This window comes from Heteronotia binoei, chromosome 4 (assembly GCF_032191835.1).
Source record: "Heteronotia binoei isolate CCM8104 ecotype False Entrance Well chromosome 4, APGP_CSIRO_Hbin_v1, whole genome shotgun sequence".
Classification (NCBI taxonomy): Eukaryota; Metazoa; Chordata; class Lepidosauria; order Squamata; family Gekkonidae; genus Heteronotia; species Heteronotia binoei.
Window position 1 is genome coordinate 37,936,089 of NC_083226.1, and position 26,891 is coordinate 37,962,979.

At 44.0% G+C, this 26,891-nt stretch overlaps 1 protein-coding gene across 1 annotated transcript; it reads left to right on the forward strand.

Moving 5' to 3' along the window:
• ALDOB (aldolase, fructose-bisphosphate B) lies at positions 1–26,876 on the forward strand. Its single transcript, XM_060237135.1, has 9 exons — positions 1–114; positions 15,209–15,325; positions 17,020–17,231; positions 17,569–17,623; positions 18,664–18,824; positions 18,999–19,082; positions 20,186–20,360; positions 24,046–24,245; positions 25,385–26,876. Exons 2-9 carry the CDS (start codon positions 15,214–15,216, stop codon positions 25,478–25,480), a joined length of 1,095 nt encoding a protein of 364 aa, XP_060093118.1. The 5' UTR covers positions 1–114; positions 15,209–15,213; the 3' UTR covers positions 25,481–26,876.
• The last annotated feature ends 15 nt before the right edge of the window (positions 26,877–26,891 follow it).

The following is a 26,891-nucleotide window of genomic DNA, read 5'->3' on the forward strand; positions in this document are numbered from 1 at the left end:
TAAATCGCTTCAATCGGCATAAAGTATTTCAGAGTTGTAGCATTCGACCTGTTTGGCTGCAGCTACCCAATCAACAGGAACTTCTGGAACAGGCCCAGATAATATACCCCAAAGGTGTGTGCTAATATAATGTTTGGAAAGCTCTCGGAGGGAGAAAGGGGTGTCTGTATGCATGCATCGTGCGTGTGGGAGAAGCTGGTATATTGCTGCTGACATTTTATGTCTCTTTTTCGTACCAGTTTAAACCTTTCTAGGCTATATATAAGAGAGTATAAAGCAAATGTGCAGTTTTTTTGTTGCTATTGAGGTGATTTTTAGACAAACCTTTGCAGAGTTACTTTCTATGGCTATTCTTAAACATGTATAACTATTTCAAAATTGGTTCTCAGGGTATGGAATGAATTAGCTTTGCTTTGGTAGCAGAAATAGTGTCTAATATTTGTCATTCTCTGCATTAGCAAAGTTGTACTTTCACATACAGCATCCGCTGTTCAAAAGTAGGTAGCAGGGTGAAGTAGTAGCTTTGCAAAAATGAGGGGACTTTTTGGGGGCGCAGTATAGGATAGGGGGACTTGTGCGGATAGTCTCCCATGTCCTCTCATAAAAAGCCTAAGAATCTGTATTTTAGAATACCTAACAATTGCTGAAATGACTTGGGGTGGGGGTGGGGGGTTAATCCTTTAACTAATTCAGTAATTGTTGCCATGTCAGCTGTTCCATGAAGATGCAAAGGAGACCGAAGCCAGTCTTTAGCTGAAGGTATCTTAACAACAGCTTATGAAGTATCTGAAGGGGTGTGCATGCACATAAAAGCTTATATCCAGAATAATACTTTGATGGTCTTAAAAGTGCTACTGGACTCAAATTTCCTTCTGTCTATGATGTCCAAGTCATGTCCAGATCACATTCTAATATGGAGATGGGGGGGACGGTTTAAAAGGTAAGAACATAAGAGAAGCCATGTTGGATCAGGCCAATGGCCCATCCAGTCCAACACTCTGTATCACACAGTGGCCAATACACACACACACATACACACAAACACACACAGAGTGGCTAATAGCTACTGGTTGGTCTCTGCTCCATATTTTTATCCAACCCCCTCTTGAAGCTGGCTATGCTTCTAGCTGCCACCATCTCCTGTGTCAGTGAATTCCACATGTTAATCACCCTTTGGGTGAAGAAGTACTTCCTTCTATCTGTTTTAACCTGACTGCTCAGCAATTTCATCGAATGCCCACGAGTTCTTGTATTGTGAGAAAGAGAGAAAAGGACTTCTTTCTCTACTTTCTCCATCCCATGCATAATCTTGTAAACCTCTATCATGTCACCCCGCAGTCGACATTTCTCCAAGCTAAAGAGCCCCAAGCGTTTTAACCTTTCTTCATAGGGAAAGTGTTCAAACCCTTTAAACATTCTAGTTGCCCTTTTCTGGACTTTTTCCAATGCTTTAATATCCTTTTTGAGGTGCGGTGACCAGAATTGCACACAGTATTCCAAATGAGACCGCACCATCGATTTATACAGGGGCATCATGATACTGGCTGATTTGTTTTCAATTCCCTTCCTAATAATTCCCAGCATGGCGTTGGCCTTTTTTATTGCAATCGCACACTGTCTTGACATTTTCAGTGAGTTATCTACCACAACCCCAAGATCTCTCTCTTGGTCAGTCTCTACCAGTTCACACCCCATCAACTTGTATTTGTAACTGGGATTCTTGGCCCCAATGTGCATTACTTTGCACTTGGCCACAGGACCCTTTTCCCATGTAGATGGCAATCCTATATGGTGTGCAGCAGTGGGATCTGGCCACAGAAGGCATACATACATACACGCACAGAAGCCCACCAGCTGATGGAATGTAAACAGCTTAGGGAAGCAGCTTCAAGGATCTCTGGGTGACATGTGACTTCTGAACCAGCCCTTCCCCACCAGGTTTGTTTGTTTTTTTTAAAGTGATGAGATGGAATGCCTTTTCCAGGATCAGAAGGGATTAAACTGGGAGCATGCCTTGCTGAGTCCAGCCCTATTGCCTATCCTGCCATTGGTGAAATGTTCATGGGTCCCAGCTTTTCATCTTCAACTGTGTGATTGTGGGAAAGATTTTATTGCACTGAGGCTAGGGAGCTGGTTTTTCAAGTGCCTGCAAGTTGCACACATGCAAGAGCTTTGCTAATCCCGCTGCCTTAAGCAATCAGTTGGCTGCTTCCTGCAGGCGTCTCACACTCCCCGTACACACCCACCTCTCCACTGCTCTTTGGCTGACAATATGCATTTGAACCATTTGGCTTCATTAACAGTCTTCCTTCCACAACCTTTGTCACCAAAGTTAGCTGCTGTCAGAAGGTAGCTGTTTATGTCTTCAGTAGAACTGCTAGATTCAAGTTCAGTAGCACTTTAGAGACCAACAAGATTTGGAGAGTATAAAGCCTGACCTGGATAGCTCAGGCTAACCTGATCTTGGAGCTAAGCAGGGTCAGTATTGCATCGGGGACCACCAAGGATATCCAGGTTTGCTATACAAAGGCAGGCAATGGCAAATCACCTCTGAACATCCCTGGCCTTGAAAACCCTCGGGTTGTTGTAACTGGGCTGCAACTTGACAGCAAAAGAAGAAGAAAAGCTTTTGAGAGTCTTGACAAAAGGGAGCTTTGACTCTGGTGTATCGGATGAAGGGACTTTTTGACTCTTGGAAACTTATTCTTTCAAAACCTTGTGGGTCTGTACCAGGGGTGACCAAACTTGCTTAACGTAAGAGCCACACAGAGTAAACGGCAGATGTTTGAGAGCTGGAAGGAAGGGAAATTGGGGTGGTGGTGTTGAGGGAGGGAGAAAGAGGTGGAAAGAAAGCAACTTTAAATGTATTCTCCAAGCTGCTGGCTGGCTTGACTTGCAGAATTGATTTAAAGAGCTGGGGCTGTGGGGACTTTGAGAGCCATGCAATATGTGTGAAAGTGCCACATGTGGCTCCTGAGCTGCAGTTTGGCCACATCTGGTCTATAAGGTGCTCACTGGACCTGAATCGAGCTGTTTTTCTGCTTTAGGCAAAGATTCCTGGCATCATTGCAAAGGATTCTATAACACGCTTTCAGGGCATACAAAGACATAGTTACTTGGAAGCAGCACAAGAGCCCAGAACATTGCTGGCTGTCCATGTGGAAGTACAGCAGCAGCCCAAAGAACTGGGGTGGTATAATGGTTAAAGTGTCCGACTATGACCTGTGAAATTTGAATCTTCACTCAAGCTGTGAAAGCCTGATGGGGACTTGGGCTAGTCACCGTCTTTCAGCATTGCCTACCAGAAGGTGGTTGTTATGAGGATAAAATGATGTTGTTTAGGGTTGCCAGCCTTGAGGTGGGGCCTGGAGAAAATAGGTGCTTTAGAGGATGGCATGATACTATACTCTGCTGAGGGTCCTCCCTTCCCCAAGTACCACACTCCACACTACAAAAGGGACCCCCAAAACTCCAGGAGTTTCCCATTCTGAAGCTGGCAACCATAGTTAGTCACTTCAGACCCCTATTGGGAGGAAAAGCTGGGATCTAAATAACTAGATGAAAGCTCCTGCCACATTACAGAGACAAATTGGGCATGGTTCAATAGAACTTTCAGCCATGTGCAGGGATGACACACAGGTGAGGTTGGGTCCTGGCAAGGATTCTTCTCTTGAAAGTAGTGGGTGGCTTATAAGCCTGCCCAAGATTGATCTGTGAAAAGACTGAGATAAATTGACTCTTGAGTCTATAGTAGGGTATGTAAAAGGAAGTGAGAACATGTTATTATATGAGCCAGGTCATAATCAGTTGGGAAACAGTTTCCCAACCTGGATTGTGCCACTTCAACCTGCAAGTGTGGGGTTGTGTGAAAAAACGGCCATCACACAGAAAACTAGGATCTTGGGAAGAATGCTAAATGGATCTTTGCAATTCCATTTTTATCAGTAGGAAAGCATGTAAAAATTCAACCCCCAACATAACATCTGTAGCCTCAAGAGTGTGTGGATGGCTGTGTATAGGCCAGCCCTGAGTCATTTTTTACTTTGTTTCCAAGCTACCCTTTTGACAATTTGGCTATAAATCCTGTAGAATTTTGGTGTTGAGACCTAAGGCCCAAAGCAGGGTTGCCAGCCTTCAGGTGGAGTATGGAGTTCTCCTGGAATGACAACTGATCTCCAGACTTCAGAGATCAGTTCTCCTGGAGGAAATGGCAGCTGATGGAATCACATCCCTGCTGAACTTCTTCCCCAAGCTGGAGTTGGCAACCCTAAGTCAAAGGCTGGTCACAGTATATCCACAAACACACAGTCATGTACACAGTCTATCACGTTTTAATCACACTCTTCTTCTCGAGAGCTCAGGGCAGCTCCTGTGGTTCTCTCCCCCCATTTTACTCTGAAAACAACCCTGTCAGATAGCTTTAGGCTACAAAGATCACCCAGTGAACTTTCAGAGCAAAGAAGGGAATTTGAACTGGGGTCTCTTAGGTTTGCTTCAGTGCAAAAGTGCTCTAGCAGTAGAAAAATGGAGATGTTGCAACAACCCACCAAGGTCCTAAATAACAGCTAATGGCTCCTCTTCCCTAACAGCCTAGTTCCTCTTTCCTGTCTAGCACTCTGCATGGTATTGTTTCTCTGGTAGGGGTAGTCTTCCTCAATGCTGTTGCCCCAGGACAAATACTGCCACGTTGCTTCACCAGAGTAAGGACGTGGTTATTGTTTCAGTTCCAAGGGGAGTGGAAGCTTGGAACTGAGGCATGTTTCTGCAGAAACATGAAGGTGTATTTCCACATGTATTTGTATCTTTATTTTTCTTAACTTTTAAAGCCACATTATGGATTTTGGGACCTCCTAAAAGGGGTTGACCAAATGAAGGGACCCTTTAGAAGATTTCTATGGTGTTTTCTCCCCTATTTCAAAGCCAGTTAGTTTTCTTACAGCACTGCCTTTCTGTTTCTGCAGTCCTGAAGAGAAACTGTGATCAACCTGTAGCAGATGGAAAGGGGCCCCTTTGTTGCCATAAGCAGCACACATTTCCTGGAGGCGCAACAGCAGAATTCCTGATGGAGTAGACCTGACACATACGCTCTGCTACTCTTCTCTCAAGCATCTGTCTCTCAGCTTTCTCTTGTTAATACTCAGGCCTCAGATTCAGTGGGAGCTCATAGGAGTGCAGCTCCTGAACCTTTCCGAGAGTTTCACCTCCTTGTCCATTGAATAGTATGTGCAGCTGCATAACAATCCCTGGATGAGCTCCACCACCTATTTTTCTGCAAAATGACCCAATACTCATTCTAAAAAAATTTCCTCTCATTGGATCACTATACACACAAAATTATTACATATGAACCCAGGCCTCAGATTCAGCAGGAGCTCACAGGAGCACAGCTCCTGAACCTTTCGGATGGTTCCCCTTCTTCTTCCCCACCAACCTTGTTCATTGAATAGTAGGTGCAGCTGCATAACAATCCCTGGATTAGGAGAGCGGGCAGCCAGCCAGCCACCAGGGCTTTGCCATGCCCCCAGCAGCCCTCATTAACCCCTGGAGAAGCCTGTGCCACCCTTTCTCCACTTCTTATGTGAATTTTGGTGGAGGGTAGCTTGCTGGCCTTTTGACCCACACATGGATCTCTAGCCAGCCCAAGCAGGCCTCACTCACCTGGGGCTCTCCTTTCTTGCATTGGGTTGCTTTTGGCTAGGGGGGCATATGCTAATGAGTTATGCTAATGAATTCTGCCACTTGTTTTTCTACAAAATGACCCCTGTATGCAGTTATGATGTTTTAGGTGTAACTCTAATTTTAAGTTACACAGATGCTGACAAGCACACACCTAGGACTGTCAGGTCTTGCCTGGCTCCTGTTGGGGGGAATTTTCTTGTACATGGACAGCCTAACAGGACATCTTGAGACTCTTATTTCCCATCCCCCCAAAAGATCAACATTTTGGATGGGACAGAAAGAAAGACTAGTGGCCTACACCACCCATATGGTGTGTGTCCAGTAACTGAGGGAGCAAAGAGGAAAGAAGGTTAATGAAAAATGAATGAAGATCAGTTTTAAATGAATGAGCCAAAAAGCGGGGAGGGGTGAGGATGTGCATACACTTGATTTATGACACTGTACAGCTGAAGTTTAGAGATCAATATCTTGCAAATCTACAGAATGATGGTCTGTTGTTAGGTTTACAAAACATCATATCTCACTGCATAACATCAAAGTAATATGAAACACCAAATGAAATACACAAGGGGGGGGGGGGGAAGATTGCAGCATTATCACCATTTCAGACCTCTCGAGCACCAACAATGTAATCCTGCAGAAAAGAAGGTAGTTCAATCCGTTGTGGGATCTGAAAAATCCAGGTGGATGATGCAGAACCCCCACCTCTGCTGCATCTTGCACACTATAATAATAATAACAACAACTTTTTATTTGTATCCCGTCCTCCCCGCAAGCAGGCTCAGGGCGGCTCACAACATGTACCAACCATGTTGCTTGTACCAACCATGTTGAAATCTTCCTGGTTCCACACCGCACCCCCCCCCCCCCATCCTCATGACCCTTGGCCGCAACAGGTTGAAATATTAACAGAGGGCAACCTTTGTGCTGATGTCAGTGGAGATTTTTCTCCTTTTTCATTGCCCCGCTTCAAGCAAAGAGAGAACGTTAAATGCTGGCATTGTTGACAGGACACCCCTGTGTCCTGTTGGTTCTCTGCCAGAGACTGAATAAGGCAAATAGCTTTATTTGATTAAGAAGCCACTGACGTGTCTTGGAGCAATGCCACAAATGTTTCTATGGAATTGATATTGCTTTTTCTAGATCTCAAAAACTTCTGTTGTCTAAGAACTATGTAAGGGAAATGTTTTAAAATTAAAAAAGATACTCTGCAGTTATTTAAAAAAAAAGAAAAATAGGAATTGGGGAATGTACAATTCTCACTAGTACAAAAGTTCATGCTGGTGTTGTGCCTGGCTCTTTTACCAACAAGCAAAAGGCCACGTAGATGGGCCACAGTGCAAGACAAAGGCACATGAGTCAAGGTCCTACTGTACCTTCATTAATTAGCTGCTACTACTTTTATGTCCTGGATGGTGTTCTGTCTTTTGGATGTGTTGATTTGGACTTTGGTTTCCTCTTGCAGCAAACAGGATCACCCTTGGGTACACCCTTGTACCACTCATCTATTTGGTCTATTACTTACAAGCTGAGTCTTGTAATATTTTGATCTGCAAGCCATTCTGTGATGATGTTTCAGTTTCATGCAATGAAAAGCCTCAGCTGCTCATTTCTATGAATTAAACCTTAATCAAAACATTAATTAAAGGGACAAGACACTTCTCCTTTTGTGCCCAGTTGGCAACCTTATGTAGTTTTGAGGAACTACACATGGAGCTGTCTTCTACTAAGTTAGGTCATTGTGGATCTATCAAGGTCAGCATTGCCGACTCTGTTTGGCAAAATTCTCCAGGATTTCAGGTGAAGGTCTTTCCTGTCATCTATCTGATCCTTTTAGCTGAAGATGCAGGGAACTGAATCTGAGACCTTCTGTATGCCAAAAGCCAAAAAGGAGATGCATCTCTGAGCCATGACCTCATCCCATTAAGACAAGTTGCTCAAACAGTACATAAAGTCTCTCAAGTAGCATACAAATTTCCTTTTTGGATAATAAAACATAACAGTGCAAACTGAAAGCATATCTTATGTGAATGTGGCAGATTCTTGGACACACATGTGTCTGGTGCCCCCCCCCCCTCAGTAGAGATACTATAAGCCACACCTACTAAGTAGGGTTGTCAACATCCGGATGGCACCTGGAGGTCTTCTGGAGGCTATTACAATTGGCTTTCAGACAATCAAGATCAGTTCCCCTGAAGAAAATGGCCTCTTTGGAGGGCTTTATGGCATTCTATTCTGTTGAGGTCCCTCTCCTGCTCAAATCCTGCCCTTCCCAGGCTTCACCCCAAAATCTCCAGGTATTTTCCAACCCAGAGCTGGCAACCCTATTACTAAGCCACTCCCAGCACATCCATTTCTTGACAGACTTGCCCCCACCTCTGTTCAAAATTGAATTTTGCCTCAGTTAATTATCCCCTCTGCTTCCCCAAGCCCCTCCTAAAAAAGAATCTCAATTTTCCTTCACTGATCAACCAGGCCAGCTCTGTCACTCCGCCTCTAGTCTCTGTGTAGGCTTGTTCTGTACCATTTCCCTTCTGAAAAAAGGCAAGACAGAAAATACGCTGAAATGTTTTTCTGTGGTGACTGGCCAGCAGCTACCTATCATTGCCAGCTTTCCCCTAGCATGCTGCTGGAGCATCAAAGTGTTCAACCATCATTTATCTGCAGGGGTTCACAGCTGGTGAACCCTACAACTATTGTGTCCTGAAATCATTCACATATGGACAATTTATTTGATATCACACATGCAAAATGATTTTTAATGTTCCCCTTTTGTAAAAACAGCTGGTATTGCACACTAATGAACACTATGTAAGAAACAACAACTGATGAGTCTGATCAGTTTGTTCTGAAATTTCCCACTGTCCTAAACTCCTAGGGATGCCAGCCTCCTGGTGGGACTGTCTCCTCTGTTATATCCCTGGAAGAGCATTGCACTTTACCAGTAACAACTTCCTGGTGATCCCTGACCCTAAGGAGGTCAGGCTGTCCTTGACTAGAGCCTTCTCAGTCCTGGCCCCAACCTAGTGGAATTCTCTGCCAGATGACATCAGGGCTCTGCAGGACCTTATGCAATTCTGCAGGGCCTGTACGATAGAGGTGTTCCACCAGGCTTTTTGTTGAAGACAGCACCGTTTGTTATTGGCTGGCACCCCCATACCCTGTTTCCTCCAGATGCTTTGTAAGTTTCTCCCCCCCCCCCCTTATGATGCTCTGTAGTCCAGAAAGTAGGCAAAAACTCAGGGTGCCATCTGGGTTTTTAAACAATTTTTTAACTAAATTGTTGTGTTGATTTTGAACTTTTAGATTGTTTTATGATATCTATTGTGTATCATCCAGAACCCAGCTTGGGACAGGATGGGGTGATTAATTAAATCCAAATAATGATGATAGCAACAATATTATTATTATTATTATTAATTATTATTATTATTATTAGTCAGAAATCTACCAGGTCTCTTGTAATACTGTTATATCAAAACTCCTGAAGTAATCTAGGAAGATAAGCTGCCAGCAAGGAGAACTAGAAAAGAGAGAGATAATAGAGATAACAAATAAAATAAATAAAAATATCCGCTAAGTTCTTTTTGCTCAGTGCAGTTGCATCATATGAAGGAAAGAGAAGCCAGTTCAGTAACAGGTGGGCCCTCCTTATTTGGGGGTAGGCTCATACCTGTGATGCTTTGTCAGAAAGGCAATATTCAGGGCTGTAGCATCACAAATATCCAAACATGATTTGTAGCCCAGCCAATCTTAAATTCAACTCATGAAAGCTTAAGCCATAATCAATTGGTTAGTTCTCAAGTCCTAGTCATTAAGGTGCCAGTTTAAATTATCCTGTTATATAGCTAAAGTTCTGTATAGGTACTTTAAGGTGCTTAATTTATTGTTTTGGCTGCAGCCAACTAGCACTTCTGGGATTTGTCTTAAATGTGGTTGCTGCCAAATAACACAAGAATCTAATTTGGTCTCTAAGATAGAATCAGGAACTGCAGAGCATGCCAAAGACACTGTTGTAATTCAGGGTACTAAAAAAGAGCAGGTACTGTAGGTTTACCTTTCTTCCACTTGAAGCATGGAAATTAGTCCTGTACCTATGAACTAAAAAGCTCTCACATGAGAAGACCCAGGAATTAGTTAAAAGGCATGTTAGTTAATGAATTAATGGATGAAGGCATGTTAGTGAATTAGTTAAAAGGCAACAGGAACAGCACTTTAGCAAACATTGAGAAATCTGGCCAGGTAAACAAGGGGGGTTGTTAGCAGAGGAGGAAAAATCTGATAGGAATAAACACCCTTGCCTGTGGCTGCTGAGAACTTCGCTGAGCCTGCAGTTAAGGGTGCATTATTTGTTACTTTGACCCAGTTTTTAAGTGGGCAATCTGTTCTTTGAGGGCCAGATCAGGGCTGTACACAGCTACCGTGGGCCCCAGGACAAAAATTCCATCTGGGAACCCCCTCCCATGACCCTGATCCAAAGCAAATGTCATAAGAGATCACTTTCTGTTAACTATGAATAGAATAGTATTATTACCTGGGAATAATCTTGAATTAAGTGAGATATCAGTCTCAAACAGCTCTAAACTGTAAAAAGATTTTAAAAATATTTCCACCCCCCCCCCCAAAAAAAAGCAGACTTGGGTTGCTAAATGGGGGAAGGAAAATTGGGGAGAAATGAAAAGTCAGTTTCTTTGTCCAAGGAGAGGAGGCAGGTGAGCCAGGTCTCCAGATGGTGTTGTCTTCCTGTACCTACATTTATTTTAGACAGTGATTCGTCCCTGGATGCTAAAATCCGACTAGTTCCAGCTCTCTCTTCCCATTCTGTTCCCTGCTCTCCTGCTGCTGCCTCCTTAAAAAAGAAAAAAGAAAGCAGGAGAGCAGGGGCTGATTGGGCAACTGAAATTGCCCTGGATTGATCCTGAACAGGCTGACTGTACAGATTTTTAGCAGATCAAAGGATCCACAGAATTAACTCAGTCTTTTTGGGAGTATGTGTAAGCAGGTATCCTTAGAAGAGAGTCCCATTTTATTCAGCGAGGTTTATTCCCAGTTTTCTGTTTTCTTTGCATATGACCTTAAAAATGTAACATATTATTAAGTACTAGGTATCATGGCTCCATAGTATGTATTTCAATGGGAATTACAAATATTTTTCTTCTTTGATAACAAATATCTTTCCCATCAATAGCTGCAGATTAATAATTAAGTTCATAAATCTAATGAAATAGATTCTAACCATGAAAGCTAGAACTACAATACATTTTTAAAAAATTGTGGTACAAGATCCCTTTTTGGTTTTCCCATAACAGATTTAAATGGCTATCCCTCTAGAGTTTACTTGTTAGTTCTGAAAGAAAAATACTTCTGGGTATGCACAAAAATGCCTTTCCATCAACATTTAAAAACCACAATCTCCTTAAGTATGCTTATTCAGAAGCATACTTAAAGAAGCAGAGAAAGCTGTGGGATCACTGAATAATATTTTTAAAACCCTCTTTAAAAATTACGATAAGATAATGACATCCCCTTTATCTTCCATAAGAATAAAATACGATAAGAACATAAAAGAAGCCATGTTGGATCAGACCAATGGTCCATCCAGTCCAACACTGTGTCACACATTGGGCAAAAAAACCCAAGTGCCATCAGGAGGTCCACCAGGGAGGCCAGGACTACTAGAAGCTCTCTCATTGTGCCCCCCAAGCTCACACCAGAGGTTCCCAGGTCCTTTTTTCTCAGGCAAGGTGGGGCTCTGTCCCCAAACAGTGGTAGTGTCACGTGATGACATCACACTGAAGTGACATCAGATCAGGGCAAAACTCCAGAGGTTTCTCTAGTCCTGTGTCCTGTTTCCTACACTAGCTAGCCAACCAAATGCTTCTGGGGATCCCAACAGCTATCTCAAAAAGTTGCCTCCCATCCAACTGGTATTCAATAGTATACTGCCCCTGAATATTTAGGTCAGGGTTTTCAGCCCCCGGGTCCAAGTAGGGAAGCCTCCACATTGGGGGGCTTCTCTCTGCTCCCAAACAACAACGTCCTTGATGCTATGACATCACATGGAAATGATGTTATGCTGGAGATGTTGCACAGGGATGCTCTGGTTTGAGAACAATTTTACCATAGAGTTTTGCCTTCAAACCAGAGTGTCCCTGATCTGATGATGTCACTTCAGCGTGACGTTGTCATGTCAGCGATGTCATGCGACACTACCACTGGTTGGGGACAGAGCCCCACCTTGTCTGAGAGGAAAGGACCTGGCAACCCTGATGGAGGTTCTATTTGGTCATCAAAGCTAACGGCCATTCATGAACCTTTTCATTTCAAGAATCTGTCAAATCCCCTTTTCAAGTCTTCTAAACAAGTTGATATCACTTCATAATAATTTATTCACTTAATTAATGATGCAGCATATGATATAAACTGACATTAAGGCATTCAACTAATGCATCCACTACTCCACATTTATAACCTCTGATACAAATTAATACAGACCAACATGCATGTAAAGTCAGTGCGAGGGGGAATCACTCACTGTAGATTCTTGGGAAATAGGATCTTAACCCAGAGTTTTTCTGTTCTACTACTAACTCCCCAGCCAGGGTAGGGACGAAAAGGAATTAATCTGAAAAGAGAGGGCAAACACAGAATTATTAGGTGAGGAGTGGGGAGAGAAAGGAAGGCATGTGAGGTTGGCTGATGGATCTTGCCAGCAACTCATGATAGGCAAATGTTTTCCTCAGCCTTGTCTGCACCCCTAGCGGCTGTATTGCAGCACTGCACTAAAAGCAAAACAGCAAGAACAAAATGGGAGAGGCATTGGTTTAATGCAGTTCATGCTTTCCTGGGCCCTCAAGCTGATTTAGGTCCTGGGAATTTTGTACCTCCAGACCTCCCAGCTCAGCCTTGGGCCACATGACACATGGCCTGCATCTTTTCCTTCCTTCTTCCTTCGGAGAGCCAGTTTGGTGTAGTAGTTAAGTGTGCGGACTCTTATCTGGGAGAACTGGGTTTGATTCCCCACTCCTCCACTTGCACCTGCTGGCATGGCCTTGGCTCAGCCATAGCTCTGGCAGAGGTTGTCCTTGAAAGGACAGCTGCTGTGAGAGCCCTCTCCAGCCCCACCCACCTCACAGGGTGTCTGTTGTGGGGGAGGAAGGTAAAGGAGATTGTGAGCCGCTCTGAGACTCTTCGGAGTGGAGGGCGGGATATAAATCCAATATCTTCATCATCATCTTCTTCTTCTTTCAAAAATGGCAACATTCTCCACAGAAACGTGTGTGTATGCACCTTAAAGACCTAATAAAATTGATAAGCTTTTGTGAGCTTCATAAATGTATACTGGGTTCCTGTTTGATTTGGCTGCTGCATTATAACATGGCTACTTATCTGGAAGCAGCTCTGAAAACTGCTGATATCTGGGAGTTTTGCAATGAAGGCTGGATAAGTGGGGGATGAGGGGTAGAGTTGCCTAGGGAAACTTCTGGAGATTTGTGGGGGTGGAGCATAGGACGGACAGGGCGTAAAATGTCAGAGTCCACCCTCCAAGGCATCCATTTGCTCAGGGGAACGTATCTATTTAGTCGGGAGATGAGCTGTAATTCTAGGGGATCTCCAGGTCCCACCTGGAGGCTGGCATCCCTAACTTTGTTTTAATCTACAAGGCGTATCCTTAAGCATGCACAGGATCACCTTCATCCTAGTTGCATGTTAACTGCTAAAATCCTGAGCATCACAAACAAGCACTCTTGCACTGAGAAATTAAATCATATTGGTAGAACATGGAGATCCAAGATAAATAGAAAGGATAGAGCATGACACATTGGTCTGCCCCCCCCATGGCCCTAATGCAACTAGTATCATTTTTCAAGATTGTGCATATCTCATTGGATTAGGGCAAGCTACATTGTAATGGCTTGTACTTTAGAATATTGAAACCAGCAAATTCCCTTATGCCACACTGGTCCTGTGCCTTATTTATTTGCCTTCCATTTTTAGTGAGACTCAAGACAGATCACATTGTGTAAAGCACTGCAATCTGATAGCGTGAGACCTCTAATAAGCAATGCACTAGACTAGGATTACAAATTAGAAGACCAAAAAAACCCCCAGGCCCCAACCCAGATTTGACATGCTGAACAATGCAGAAAAATAGAATTACAAAAGTAAAACACAACCAACATAAGAGCAAAATAAAGCAAAACATACTAAAAACAAACAAAAATGATTGAGGGGAAAATGGAAGGTTTTGGCATGAGTTACCGGTTGGTTTAAAGGAAATATCATTTGTTTTATCTTGGTCTTCTGTGTGATGTTTATCTTGGTGGCACATAAAAATGAAACCAGATTGCAGATTACTGTTCTCTCTTTTTCAACAAATGGTGCTTCACCATGTTTGAAAGTAGCCGCAGTCTGATCACTGGCTAACTCCCAAGGGATTTCCTAGTAACTGCTGGTTGCTGGAAATCCTGCAAAGAATGCTGGACCTTGGTCTAATTCTGCAAGGCATGTATGATGCCTTTAAACAAGATTACATGCTCAGGGCCACCTAAATCCCATTTGTTAAGCATTAACTGCCAAGAGATCCTGAGCATCTCAAAGAAGCTTTCTTGTGCTAAGAAATAAAATCATGCCAGTAGAGCATGGAGATTCTAAATTAAAAAATAGCGGTCCATGAAAGATTGCTCTGCCCATCCTTGGTTATGTAGTTTCATAATTTAAATTGTATTTTATACTAACATCTAAGTGAAGATAATTTTCAAATCCTGTCTTTAATTTCTGTAAGAAACTGCATAAATAACTAGGGAAGCCAACCTTTGTGCCACAAGGAATAGCGTTTCTAGCTCTGTTCATTGTGGAGCTTTTGGTGGTGAAGCCTGGGAAGGGTGGGATTTAGGGAAAGGAGAGTGTAGTGGTTAAGTGTGTGGACTTTTATCTGGGGGACTCTGAGACTCTGTGGTTTAGGGAAGGGAGAGCCAGTTTGGTGTAGTGTAGTGGTTAGGTGCACGGACTCTTATCCGAGAGACTCTGAGATTCTGGATTTAGGGAAGGGAGAGCCAGCTTGGTGTAGTGGTTAAGTGCGTGGACTCTTATCTGGGAGAACTGGGTTTGATTCCCCACTCCTCCACTTGCAGCTGCTAGAATGGCCTTGGGTCAGCCATAGCTCTGGCAGAGGTTGTCCTTGAAAGGGCAGCTGCTGTGAGTGCCCTCTCAGCCCCACCCACCTCACAGGGTGTCTGTTGTGGGGGAGGAAGATAATGGCGATTGTGAGGTGCTCTGAGACTCTGAAATTTGGAGTGGAGGGCAGGATATAAATCCAATATCATCATCATCTTCATCTTCTCTACTGTAATAGCAGGAGACCACCAGGTGCCACCTTGAGGTTGGCAACCCTCAATCCTTTCGTGTTTTTATTTGGAATAGATAATTGTCATAGTCTATTGTTTTATTATTGTGATGATATGATTGTGACGTGGTTCAGAACTGGATTGAATTGGTTAAAGATTGGATTTTTAAAATTTGTTTTCAGCCATCATGACCCACCAGTTTCCAGCCCTCTCTTCAGAGCAGAAAAAGGCCCTCTCTGACATAGCCCAGAGGATAGTGGCCACAGGCAAAGGAATCCTGGCTGCAGATGAATCCGTGGGTGAGTGTCACTGAATCTCTGTCAACTTCCACTACCCTATTTCCAGCTTATTTGATCTCAGTCAGTCACCTAAATTAAATTAAACTTGTACTCCTAATACAATGATGCAAGATGAAGGTGTGCATTCAGCGGCAGGCTGAGGTCTGTGTTCAGATCTGCTTATAGGAATAGTGGAATTCAGAACTAAAGTTTCACATTCAGCTCCATAGAATAAGAGGCACTCTGCTGGATCAGACCAGTGGTCCACTTAATTCATCATCCTATTTCACACAGTAGCCACCCTGATTGTCATGGGTGGCAAAAAAACAAAACAGAGCATAGAGGCTGAGGCTTTCCCTAATACTGCCTCCAAGCAATGGTCTTCAGAGGTTTACTGCCTTTTAGGGTAGAGGTTCCCCTTATCTGCCTCCCTGAATCTGCCTACCTCCTTTTAAGCAACTCATGCTAGTGACCACCAATATACCCACTTACAATGAATGTCACAATTCAATTCTTTGTTGAGTGAAGAAGTACTTCCTTTTGTCTAACCTGAATATAACATGCCATATTATATAATAAAGTATAGAGCTTCCAGGACGTAATCTAGGATGCACGGAGAATACATTTGAATGCCCTTTTATATCAGTCATCTTCTTTACACAGAAAAATTATCAAGTTGGTAGTAGGCCTAGTTCGAGTTTTCTTTGAGTAGGGAGTATTTTTAAGTGAGAAGAAATTCAAAATGCATGAGTTTGCTCACTCTAAGTGGCACAGTCCAAGAATGGCTATATAGTGTGCCTGAAATTATAGTTTTCATTTTTGGGATTGCATAAGGAATTGAGTGAATATTATGTGCAGGAAACAGTTTTCCAATAGTCTTGTTCAGTCTCCTAAAGTCACCCAAAGCAGAGGAGGAGGGGGAGATGTTTGTAATGGGCTTGGAGAACTTATGCCTGGGCTCTTTTATGGCATTGATAACTGGAAATTCATTTAGGTGACTTAGACACTCATAGGCTTTACTCTTTTCAGGAAACATTCTCACAACCATCTCTAGAATAAGAGATGGTTGTGAGGGGGGTGGAGAGACATGGCTGTGAGAATGTGCTATATATACTGACTTCCAATTGCCAAAGCAGTGCACTGAAAGCAGTCATTTGGTAACCAATATCTCTCACAACGTTCTTTATACATTGGCTTTCGAACTCTTGGTTGGCATGCTAAAAGATAGTGCACCCAGAATTCTGCAGGTATTGTCTGCTTTCACACAGGGTAACAGTAGCTGTAACTTGACACACGCAGCAGTGACTTGGATGTCTTTGTGAAAACAGGCCCTGACACTAGGAAGAACATATCAGAGCTATGTTGCCTATGTTGGCTTCATGCAGTCCTTTGTAGATCATGGGTAGAAGGTCCACAATACACATTATGTTGCATGAACACCTTTTTAAACTCTTTCTCTGCCACTATAGAGGTAATTCTAGAGTTGTGAAGGTGGCAGTCCTGAACACAGTATATATTCCCTTCCAAATTCAACGAGAGTTATAAGCTTTGCCTAACAAATCAGTCCTCTTCACCACACTCTTTTAGCCATGGTTAAATGAATGTCCATGCTCCTCTTCTCCTACTGAGTTCAGTTGATTTTTTTTGCAAATGAAGTTACTGTGAAATGGTGGCAAACTTAGGCGCTATCGATTACTTTCCACTGCACTTCACAGGAACTATGGGGAACAGGCTGCAGCGGATCAAAGTGGAAAATACCGAAGAGAATCGCCGTGCCTTCCGCGAGATCCTCTTCTCTTCAGACTCTTCCATCAATCAGCAAATTGGGGGAGTTATTTTCTTCCACGAGACCCTCTATCAGAAGGACAGTACTGGAAAGCCCTTCCCAGCCGTCATCAAGGATAAGGGCATAGTGGTTGGAATCAAGGTAAATACTTCACTATCCCTGACGACGTGATGGTCCAGAATCTTTATCAAAGATAACGGTGGCAGCAAAATGGAATTTCCCAACCTATCTTAGAACAGAGGTGATGAGGCTTAGAACAGCGTGGAATCTTAAGCCGCCTGGGTTGGTGCCATTTAGTTGAGTCACTCGGCTGACTGCTGCTAATGCACATCCATCAGTGGAGTGATGCTGATCAGAAAGTTCAAGCATGCATTAATGCTGCCCTATGTTCCTCTGCTCCATAGCTTGCATATAGAGATCCTCTCTTTTTTCTGAATTAGTGTTTTGCTAACACTAGTTTTTAACTGTATTTTCACAGCTGGATAAAGGCACGGCCCCACTGGCAGGAACGAATGGAGAAACCACCATTCAAGGTGAGATATTTCTGCTGCACCTTGAAGATGGCACTTAGTTACAGTGTGAGTCTAAGTTACAATGCGAGTCTCAAGAGTCATGCAGTAGTTCAAGGAGTAATTGTATGTAATCTTCTGTGGCAGTATAAGAAAGGAACACATGTATACAGGGGCATATAGAAGTTTGTGTGTTTGGGGTAACAGTTTGGAATTCTCTCACTCCAGAATTCTGTAAGCTCTCAGAATCTTGAGCATGCCGATTTTTTATTGCTTCCCTGCCCTTTTCAGTCTTTAGCCAACTTTGAATGGCTGTGAACATACAACGCCTCTGGAGCATTTTCAGTATGCATCAGGCACAAGGGTGGGGGGAGGTATTTCCCTTTTTCTTTCTGTTTATTTACAAAGACCTATTTCTCTGCATGTGTAGGGAATCCCCTGAACATTTGGAGAACCTTTTTTTGTCTGTGGTCACCTGGTTTTGCTGCTTTCATGATTGACATGGGCCCAGCTGCTTTACTGTTTAAACAGACATTTCCAAAGTCTGTGCAAAACAAATATGCACCAGTACTGTGTGGGAGCTTGCAAAAGTTTGCAATTTGCCAGTTTGCAACTTGCCTTTGAGCCTTTAAAAAAAACAACTGAACTTTTGTGCTGTGTCACAACATTCACAACTATACTCGCGACTGAAATAAAAGGATCAGTCACGGAATGATGCCAAACGTCACTGAGGATTCAGAACAGAGGATTCAGAAGACTTTTACATTGGGTGTGGGATTTTTCACAGGGATTCATCCTGGGAAAATGGGGCTTAAGAGCAAAATGGTTTTTACCCAGAAAGGACAACAGCCTGGAAGAAGGGAATTGTTGACACTGCAGCTAGATTTAAGGAGCAACTGCACAGGAAGTTGTCCTCAGCCTGCAGCAGGGATTCTGAGCTGCAGCAGTATCAGCTACTGTCTGTGTTAAGGGGCATAACATCTAATGCTTCTGCTCCATTTCCCTATGCCTTGCATTGTAAAGCTTTGAGGAAAATACTTAGAGACCCCTCTTCATCCCCCCAGGTCTGGATGGCTTAGCTGAACGCTGTGCCCAGTATAAGAAAGATGGAGCAGATTTTGGCAAGTGGCGAGCTGTGCTGAAGATCACTGATACAACTCCATCTACTCTTGCCATCCAGGAAAATGCCAACACGTTGGCACGTTACGCCAGTATTTGCCAACAGGTATAAGGTCTCTACATTTCATTGTGTTCCTGCCAGCTTGACTGGAGAGGCTGGTGGGCATTTAAGGCCTATTCACTTCTTCTTTCATGACCACTTGTAAGCTCATAAGTTGCAAGAGCTGACTATCTGCCCCAGGCAGACTTCCATTCATTCTTCTGTCTTATTTGACTTCAGCATGGTCTAGTCCCCATTGTGGAACCTGAGATCTTACCTGATGGAGAACATGACCTCCAGCGCTGCCAGTATGTGACAGAAACGGTACGTTGGCACTCCTTCCCTCAGCAAAATTAATAAGCTTTTGAATCAAACTATATACCCATTTTTAGTTCTATGTAAATAAAAATACAAACTGCTAACAAACTACTTCCATACTTAATTTAGTTATGTAAGTATATGTAAAGATTATACTGCTCTTTCATTTTGTAAGGTGTTCTTGGATACTTGTGGTTTAAACCTTGTTGTTAAGTTTGAAAAATGTAAATTAAAAAAAAATTAGTCATGTATGTCTAAACCAGGGTGTCAAACAAAACCTGGGGTGTCAAACTAAATCCAGGGGCCAGAACTAACCTGTCCAGGGCTCTTACCTTGCCCGCAAGCAAGTAGTATGTTTCTTCCCTTGAGAGAAAAAACCTAGTCTTCCATATGATTAAGTACATTTATTGGGGCTTTTGTGGGTTCTCCAGTAAGTCAGTTGCTTTCACTTCTAAGAATCAATTGCTTTTGCTTGTATTTTGAGTAAAAATAATTTTGTTAACTGGGTCTCTGTGTCTTTTATAAAGTTTATACTTCCAGTACCTAGTGTTACTTTATGGCACACATGGCAGGGCCCAACAAAGGAGATTGATGTCATATCCAGCCCTCATAATAAATGTTTGACACCTCTGGTCTAAACTGTGTAAACATACAACTAAATTATGTTTCTGTGCTTCACAGCTCGTTCTCAGATAGCCTACGAAGAGGAAAGCTTAGATATAGAAATATTAAAATGTTGCTTGTTTTACTTTCTTACACATTTTTTTACCCTGTCTTTAGCTTAAGACAGTTTTGAACTATTTTGTTTTACAGTGTAAAAGGCATGTTCACATTGTAAAAGGCCTGTTTACCACACAGTGTACACCACACCACACATGTGGTGTACACCTTTTGTGGCTATGGAAGTAGTTTTCTTGAGGGAAGTCATAGTATTCTTTGAGAAACCAATAATGCAATCAAATGAGTCAATAAAGGAATGTGGATTCTGTTTTCTCCCAGCATATATTCCTCTACAGTTATCGCCTAAGGCACTAAGAGTGATAAAGCCCACACAGAGAATAAAGTAGTCCTGTCTCAGTCCTTCACTCCCACCTCTTATGGCTTCCTAGGTGTTGGCTGCTGTTTACAAGGCCCTGATTGATCACCACGTCTACCTGGAAGGAACTCTGCTGAAGCCCAACATGGTGACTGCAGGGCATGCTTGTTCCAGGAAGTATGCCCCTGAAGAGGTGGCCATGGCAACTGTTACAGCGCTCAGACGCACTGTCCCTGCTGCTGTTCCTGGTAATTCTCGAGTGCCTTGGACTTTCCAACATTTATAGTCTTCTAATCTGTTCAAGTATTTTGTTTTTCCACAGTATTCCCAGGAAAGCATTCCAGGGCTTGTAGCTCTCGTGTATCTCCTACTACTCTTTTGCAGTCTGCCTTGCAAAAGAATTGATTCTTTGGTTTCAGCAATTCTTTTTCTCATTTGTTACATTCCCCCATGGGAGTCCTCCCTTGGTCCATGCAGTCCATGAGCATTTTCAGGTTCTGTGCTGGGAAACTCAATTCCCAGGTTTGTAAGACCTAATTCACATTAGGACTGGGGTGTGCAATAAGGAGCTACAGTCTCAAGGTGCTTTTTTGGCCAGTTGGGAGCATCACATGTTCTGAGGGAGCGTACAAGTTTCCTCAGTAGGGCAAATAACTATCTGGGGGGCCACTAGGGTTGTAAGCCGCCCTGAGCCACCTGGTGGGAAGGGCGGGATATAAATTACAAATTAAAAAAAAAATGGTATGGGCGATGGCGGAAGCCCTTTCTCTTCATGCACTATGGTACCAGTCTGAATTGGGCCTCACACACCAAGGAGTTGGCTTCCTCCAGGTGTACCTGTGATTGCATATGTCCTTGAAGGACTTGGGGGAGAAACATAATGGCAAACTAGGCTGGGAGGGCGGGGGCACCAAATTGGGCTCCCCACCCCCTCCCGGTGCCCCAGGCAAGCACCAAGATTGCCTGCCTCCTCCCCCGCTGACCTCTACCGCCGCCACCTCTCCATTTTTCTTCCCTTTGCCTCCACCCCCCCATGGCTTTGCGCCTACCCCCCCTCCCCGCCGCTGCCTCCTTCTTCCTCCCCACACCACCTGGTTTTCAGTGCTGGAACCGGCTATACTGCTGTGTTCCTGCTCTCTAAAGCCCCCCTCCTCCTGCCTGATCACTGGGTCAGCGGGCAAAACCGCACCGCGGGGCCAGGCCACGCTCAGTCTGTCACAAGCAGCGTCTTGAAAGGGTGCCTCGGCTGCCATTGACTCCTCCCCTCCCCACTTCTTGGCTGGGAAAGGAGTCAGTGGCAGCCAAGGTGACCTTTCAGGACGCTGCTTGTGACACTGAGCGCAGCCTGGCCCTGCGCTGCAGTTTTGCCCACTAGGGTTGCCAAGTCCAATTCAAGAAATATCTGGGGACTTTGGGGGTGGAGCCAGGAGACTTTGGGGGTGGAGCCAAGATCAAGGCTGTGACAAGCTTAATTGAACTCCAAAGGGAGTTCTGGCCATCACATTTAAAGGGACGGCACACCTTTTCAATGCCTTCCTTCCATAGGAAATAATGAAGGATAGGGGCACCTTCTTTTGGGGCTCATAGAATTGGACCTCCTGGTCCAATCTTTTTGAAACTTGGGGGGTATTTTGGGGAGAGGCACTAGATGCTATACTGAAAATTTGGTGCCTCTACTCCAAAAAACAGCCCCCGCAGAGCCCCAGATACCCACAGATCAATTCTCCATGATTTTCTATGGGAATAAATCTCCATAGGGAATAACAGAGTTCCCAGCAGACATTTCCTTCCCCTCCCCCCGCTTTCTGATGACCCTGAAGCGGGGGGAGGGCCTCCAAACCTGGGGATCCCCTGCCCCCACCTGGGGATTAGCAACCCTATTGCCCACCAACCCAGTGATCGGGCAGGAGGGGGGGGTCTTTAGAGAGCAGGAATGCGGCAGTAGAGCCAGTTCCGGCATTGAAATCCACACGGCGTAGGGAAGGGTCAGGAGGGAGGGGGAGGCACGGGGGGAGCATGGAGCCATGGGGGGGGGCGCCAGGCAGCGAGTCTAGGGCACCATGGGGTGTTGGGCTGCCCCTGTGTGTATTCAAGCCCTTGTTGTATTCCTTTACATACTACATAATGAATCTTCTGTACTGAAGATCTGCTTTTAAAAAATAATTTGACTTGGAAGGACTTGAAAGACATACAGGGAATTTTCATGACCTTCATGACTGCCCATTCTGAAACTTAAGAGCCATGTTAACAGGCATCCAGCTTCATTTTACAGCTTTGCTTCTTTTATCCAGAGAAAGCAGATATTGTGTCTGATGTTTCGTTTCATTCACTTTACCCAGTGCTAAGAAAAAACTCAATGCAAGAGGACTTCTTTGTCTAAATTCTCTATGCAGTATATATGCTTCCTAAGGAAATACACACAGCTGATTTATGTTACAAATACATATTAGTTATACTCCAGTGTAATTGTCCAGGTTGGTCAATAGCTTCATCTACCACATGAATCAAAATGGCAATGCCATATAATATTTGGGGAATTAGCATTAAATGCTTTGATTGCTCCAAGTATAAAATTCCCATCTCGAGTATAAAAAAGTGAATTAGAGCTTTACTGGATACTTTTGCTTTATGTTTAATATTTTTTTCAGATGTACTTTTTAGCTTAAATAAGTTTGAAATAATAATACCAAGATAACTAAATTGTCTAAGTTGGTCAATCCCCCCCATTAACTTGCCACTTATATTCAGGGAAAAAAAAATTGGGGGGGGGGGTTGTAGATAATCCTTTACAAAATTCACAAAAGTCTAATGGGGAGCAAGAAAGAAGCAAGTTATAATCCACATTTAGCATTAATATATTTTTGGATCTGCTAGAGTAGGAGTGTGTGGCAAGTGGGGAGTTAAAAAAAAATAGCTAGATCATTCAACAAAAGAGGGGCCATAAACACCCTTGTCTAATCTCCTTCTTTTGAGGGGGATTTCTGTCAGTGGAGCTCTTTCACTGAATTTAAGCTCATATAGGCACAGTAACCATAAAGGTCAACCTCTTGCCATATTCTAGTTTGACTGGGCAAAATACTACAAGCAGGGGTGGCCAGTGGTAGCTCTCCAGATGTTTTTTGCCTACAACTCCCATCAGCCTCAGTCATCAACCATGGTGGCTGGGGCTGATGGGAGTTGTAGGCAAAAACATCTGGAGAGCTACCGTTGGCCACCCGTGCTACAGCATTCACTGCATAATGCAGGGGTGGGGAACTTCTGTCCCGAGGGCCGTATACGGCCCTTGAGGTCACTTGGTGTGGCCCTCAGGGATTGCTGGGCTGAACTGAGCCATGTGGCAGCCTCCCTGGGGCCTGGCTGGCCAACAAGGATTGTGGGGCCCAGCCGCACTATGCAACAGCCTCCCCAGGGCCAGGCAAGGATCACAGGGCCCAGATGTACTGTGCGGCAGCCTCCCTGGGGCCTGGCTGGCTGGCCAGAATTGCTGCAGGGCCTGGAAAAGTTACTGTCACAGTTCAGTTTGCACTTGATTATCCCAGATGGTGTGGCCTAATATGCAAATGAGTGTGACTTAATATGCTAATATTAGGGGATGCGGTCTAATATGCTAAGAAGTTCCTGCTGGGCTTTTTCTACAAGGCATTTGCTAGGGCGGCGAGCCAGGTGTGTGTGTGTGCGCGCGTGCCAGATTAGTCTTACCCCACATGACTTCAAATAGAAAAACAATTATTTGCATTAATTTTGGTGGCCTGAATCATTCTCCCTCCGCGGAGCACTGTTTTTTAAGTGGGTAATTTTTTATGGCCTGCGAATGATGTTATAAATATCCAAATGGCCCTTGGCAGAAAAAAGGTTCCCCACTCCTGGCATAAGGGTTATTTATTTCTATCTGCTCCCCACTGTGACAGCTCTTTCATGCCCCCCTTCCTGCAGGAATCTGCTTCCTTTCTGGAGGCCAAAGTGAAGAGGAGGCTTCCATTAACCTCAACGCCATCAATCTGTGCCCCCTGCCCAAACCTTGGAAGCTGACTTTCTCCTATGGACGGGCCCTGCAGGCATCTGCTCTAGCTGCATGGGGTGGCAAAGCCGAGAACAAGAAGGCTGCGCAGGAGGCCTTCTGCACCCGGGCAAAGGTAAGTTGGGTGCATTCCCACTATGCTAAATAATGCATTTTGCAACTGGATTTTTACTGTGTAGGAATAAGCAAAAATCCAGTTGCAGAATACATTATTTAGTGTAGTAGGAATGCACCTGTTGTCTTTGCAAGTATCAAATGTCCTAAAGTGAAGAGGTGCTATTTAGCATAGAGAATATCAGCAGAGGCCAATAAGCACATAATTGCACTGCTGTAATCCATTTTTCTATGAGGGCTTATTCAAATATAAGGCACATGCTTTCTTTGCAACTAAGATTCTGCAAACTCGTGTGTCATACCAGCACACCAAGCAGAGTCTACAGTGCCTAGTTCAGTGCAACTGCTGTACAATTCTCTGCCCCCCTCCTGGTGTCTGTATTGATTTTAAACAGCTATTTTCCAAATTCAGTGCCAGGGACAGCTTTTCAAGGAGGACGAGGGCCTGGTTAGATTAAGAGTCTAACTCTCCCCCCACCCTGCCACCTTAAGAAAGTTCCCTGAACTGCTTATATTCTCAGTGACAGGGAAAAATACATCCACTAAAAAGTTTCTTTAAGGGGGAGGGGTTATTGCAGCTCAGCGTGGCTTTTTTCAGCAGAAAAAGTCAGTTTCAGTTTAAACTGGGGCCGCAAGTGCGTTCGAAGTGTTGATGTACACTGTATCCCACAATTCACATTAATTCTCGCAGCTAGCTGCATTCTTCATCGACGCATGAGCTGAGTGAGCCACTGCTAAGATTTGCAGGAAGAAGTCGGGGAAGAAAGCTTTAAAAATTTTTCCAGTTCCATTCTTGGTCTTGAAAAAGCACATCTAATAACCTGCACTTGGGGAGGGGGTGGGGAAAGAGACGTACACCTTATAGTTTGACAAGAGAGAAACTTGGATCTCTTATAAAACTCCTAGAGGTTCCTCTTGCTTTGAACACGTTCCTCTTGCTTTGAACACTGATTCAAGATCAATGTTATCTACCCTTAAGTTGCAGCAACTTTCCAGGGACCTTCATATCACCCACCTAATCTGATCCTTTTAACTGGAGATGCCAGGGATTGAACCCGGAACCTCCCACTTGCTTTGTTTGTCCTTTGCTCAAATCTTTCTTCTCTGCAACAGACTCTCTCTTTCTCTTTTTTTTTCCAGATTAATGGTTTAGCCAGCAAAGGCCAATACACCACCTCCGGAAAGACCAGTGCTGCAGCCAGTCAATCGCTTTTTACTGCGAGTTACACATACTAGATCCATGTCAGCTTGGATTCAGGTCATTCCTCCATGCAACTGAAAGAAGACGACCAAAAAGGCAAAGATCGCATAACACAATTTGCTGGGAAGCTGGGTTGGAACAGCAAGCACCTTTGCATCTCTCTGGTCTTAACACAAGGCTAACACAGCCTCACCACATCCTCACACGTCAGATAAATTGGATGGCTTTTGTGGGTTGCTGACTTTAATTCTTTCTCAATACAATTGGGCTTTAGATCAGGGACTGCTTTTCAGGGATATCAGACTTAAGGCCTCCAGGCCCACCCAGGGCTTTAATCCAGCCTGTGGCTCTTTTCTCCCCTCTCCGCCCCCCCCACCTCTCCTCACCCTTTGAAGCTCCAGGCTGCCAAAGTTCCCAGCTCCCTCTGCCTGCTTTGGCAGGAAGCTCTTCTGGGGTTGCAAAGAAAATGCAGAATGGATTTTCCATTAAGGGCCCAGATAGACTACTCTGTGGGACCATTTCTAAGCTATAGAAACAGTGCTCTGGGACTGGAATGGCAGCCTCCAGAGTGGAATGACAGTCTCTAGCAATGGAATCTGTGGCCTGGAACTGAAATGACAGGGCGTAGGGTGGAATGACAGTCCCTGGACTAGCAGCAGTGTTCTGGGAATGCTCTGGGAGCCCTCATCCCATTCCCCGAGCACTTCTGCTACTTGCAGGGACCATCATTCCACTTTGGGGATGGTCATTCTAGTCCCAGAGTAGTCTATCTGGGCCCAGAGGCCTTAATGGCAGATCCATTTCACGTTTTCTTTACAACTACATCTGTACTGCAGTGTATTTCAATGGAGCAGAGCCCAAGTAGTTTCAGTATCCAGTTTTGTGTGCTGCTGAAGCTGTTGCTTGAGTTATCAACCACTTACTTGCAAGGAGACATTTTGAGCCAGCTTGTCTCTGCTGAATGGACCTGAGAACGGGTGCCTGAGTGAATACTCTAACCTGGGAACCCACAGCCAAGGGGGACATTACAGTGGAGAGCCACTGCCACTCATAAGGGTTTTAAACATGTTTTTTATTTTAATTTTTAAAAATATTTTAATTGGGTTTGTCTGTATTCTTTATAAAGTTTATATCTCCGCCACCTGGTATTACATTTTACAACACGCATGGCCTGGCCCAACACAGTCCCATTTATGTCAGATCAGGCCCTCATAACAAATGAGTTCAACACCCCACTAGGTGCTTCCTAACTGGAGCACTGGGAATATCCATACCCTGAATCATCATCACCAAGAATGAATAAAACCTCCAGCCACAAAACCTAAAACCTAGAGCAAAAAAATGCAACACTTTTATTGTACAGTGTTTCCAGTCCACAAGCTGTGAATCTTTCTGCTGCAGCAAAAAGAATAAATGCCTGTAAAAAAATCAGCAATGGGTTCCATT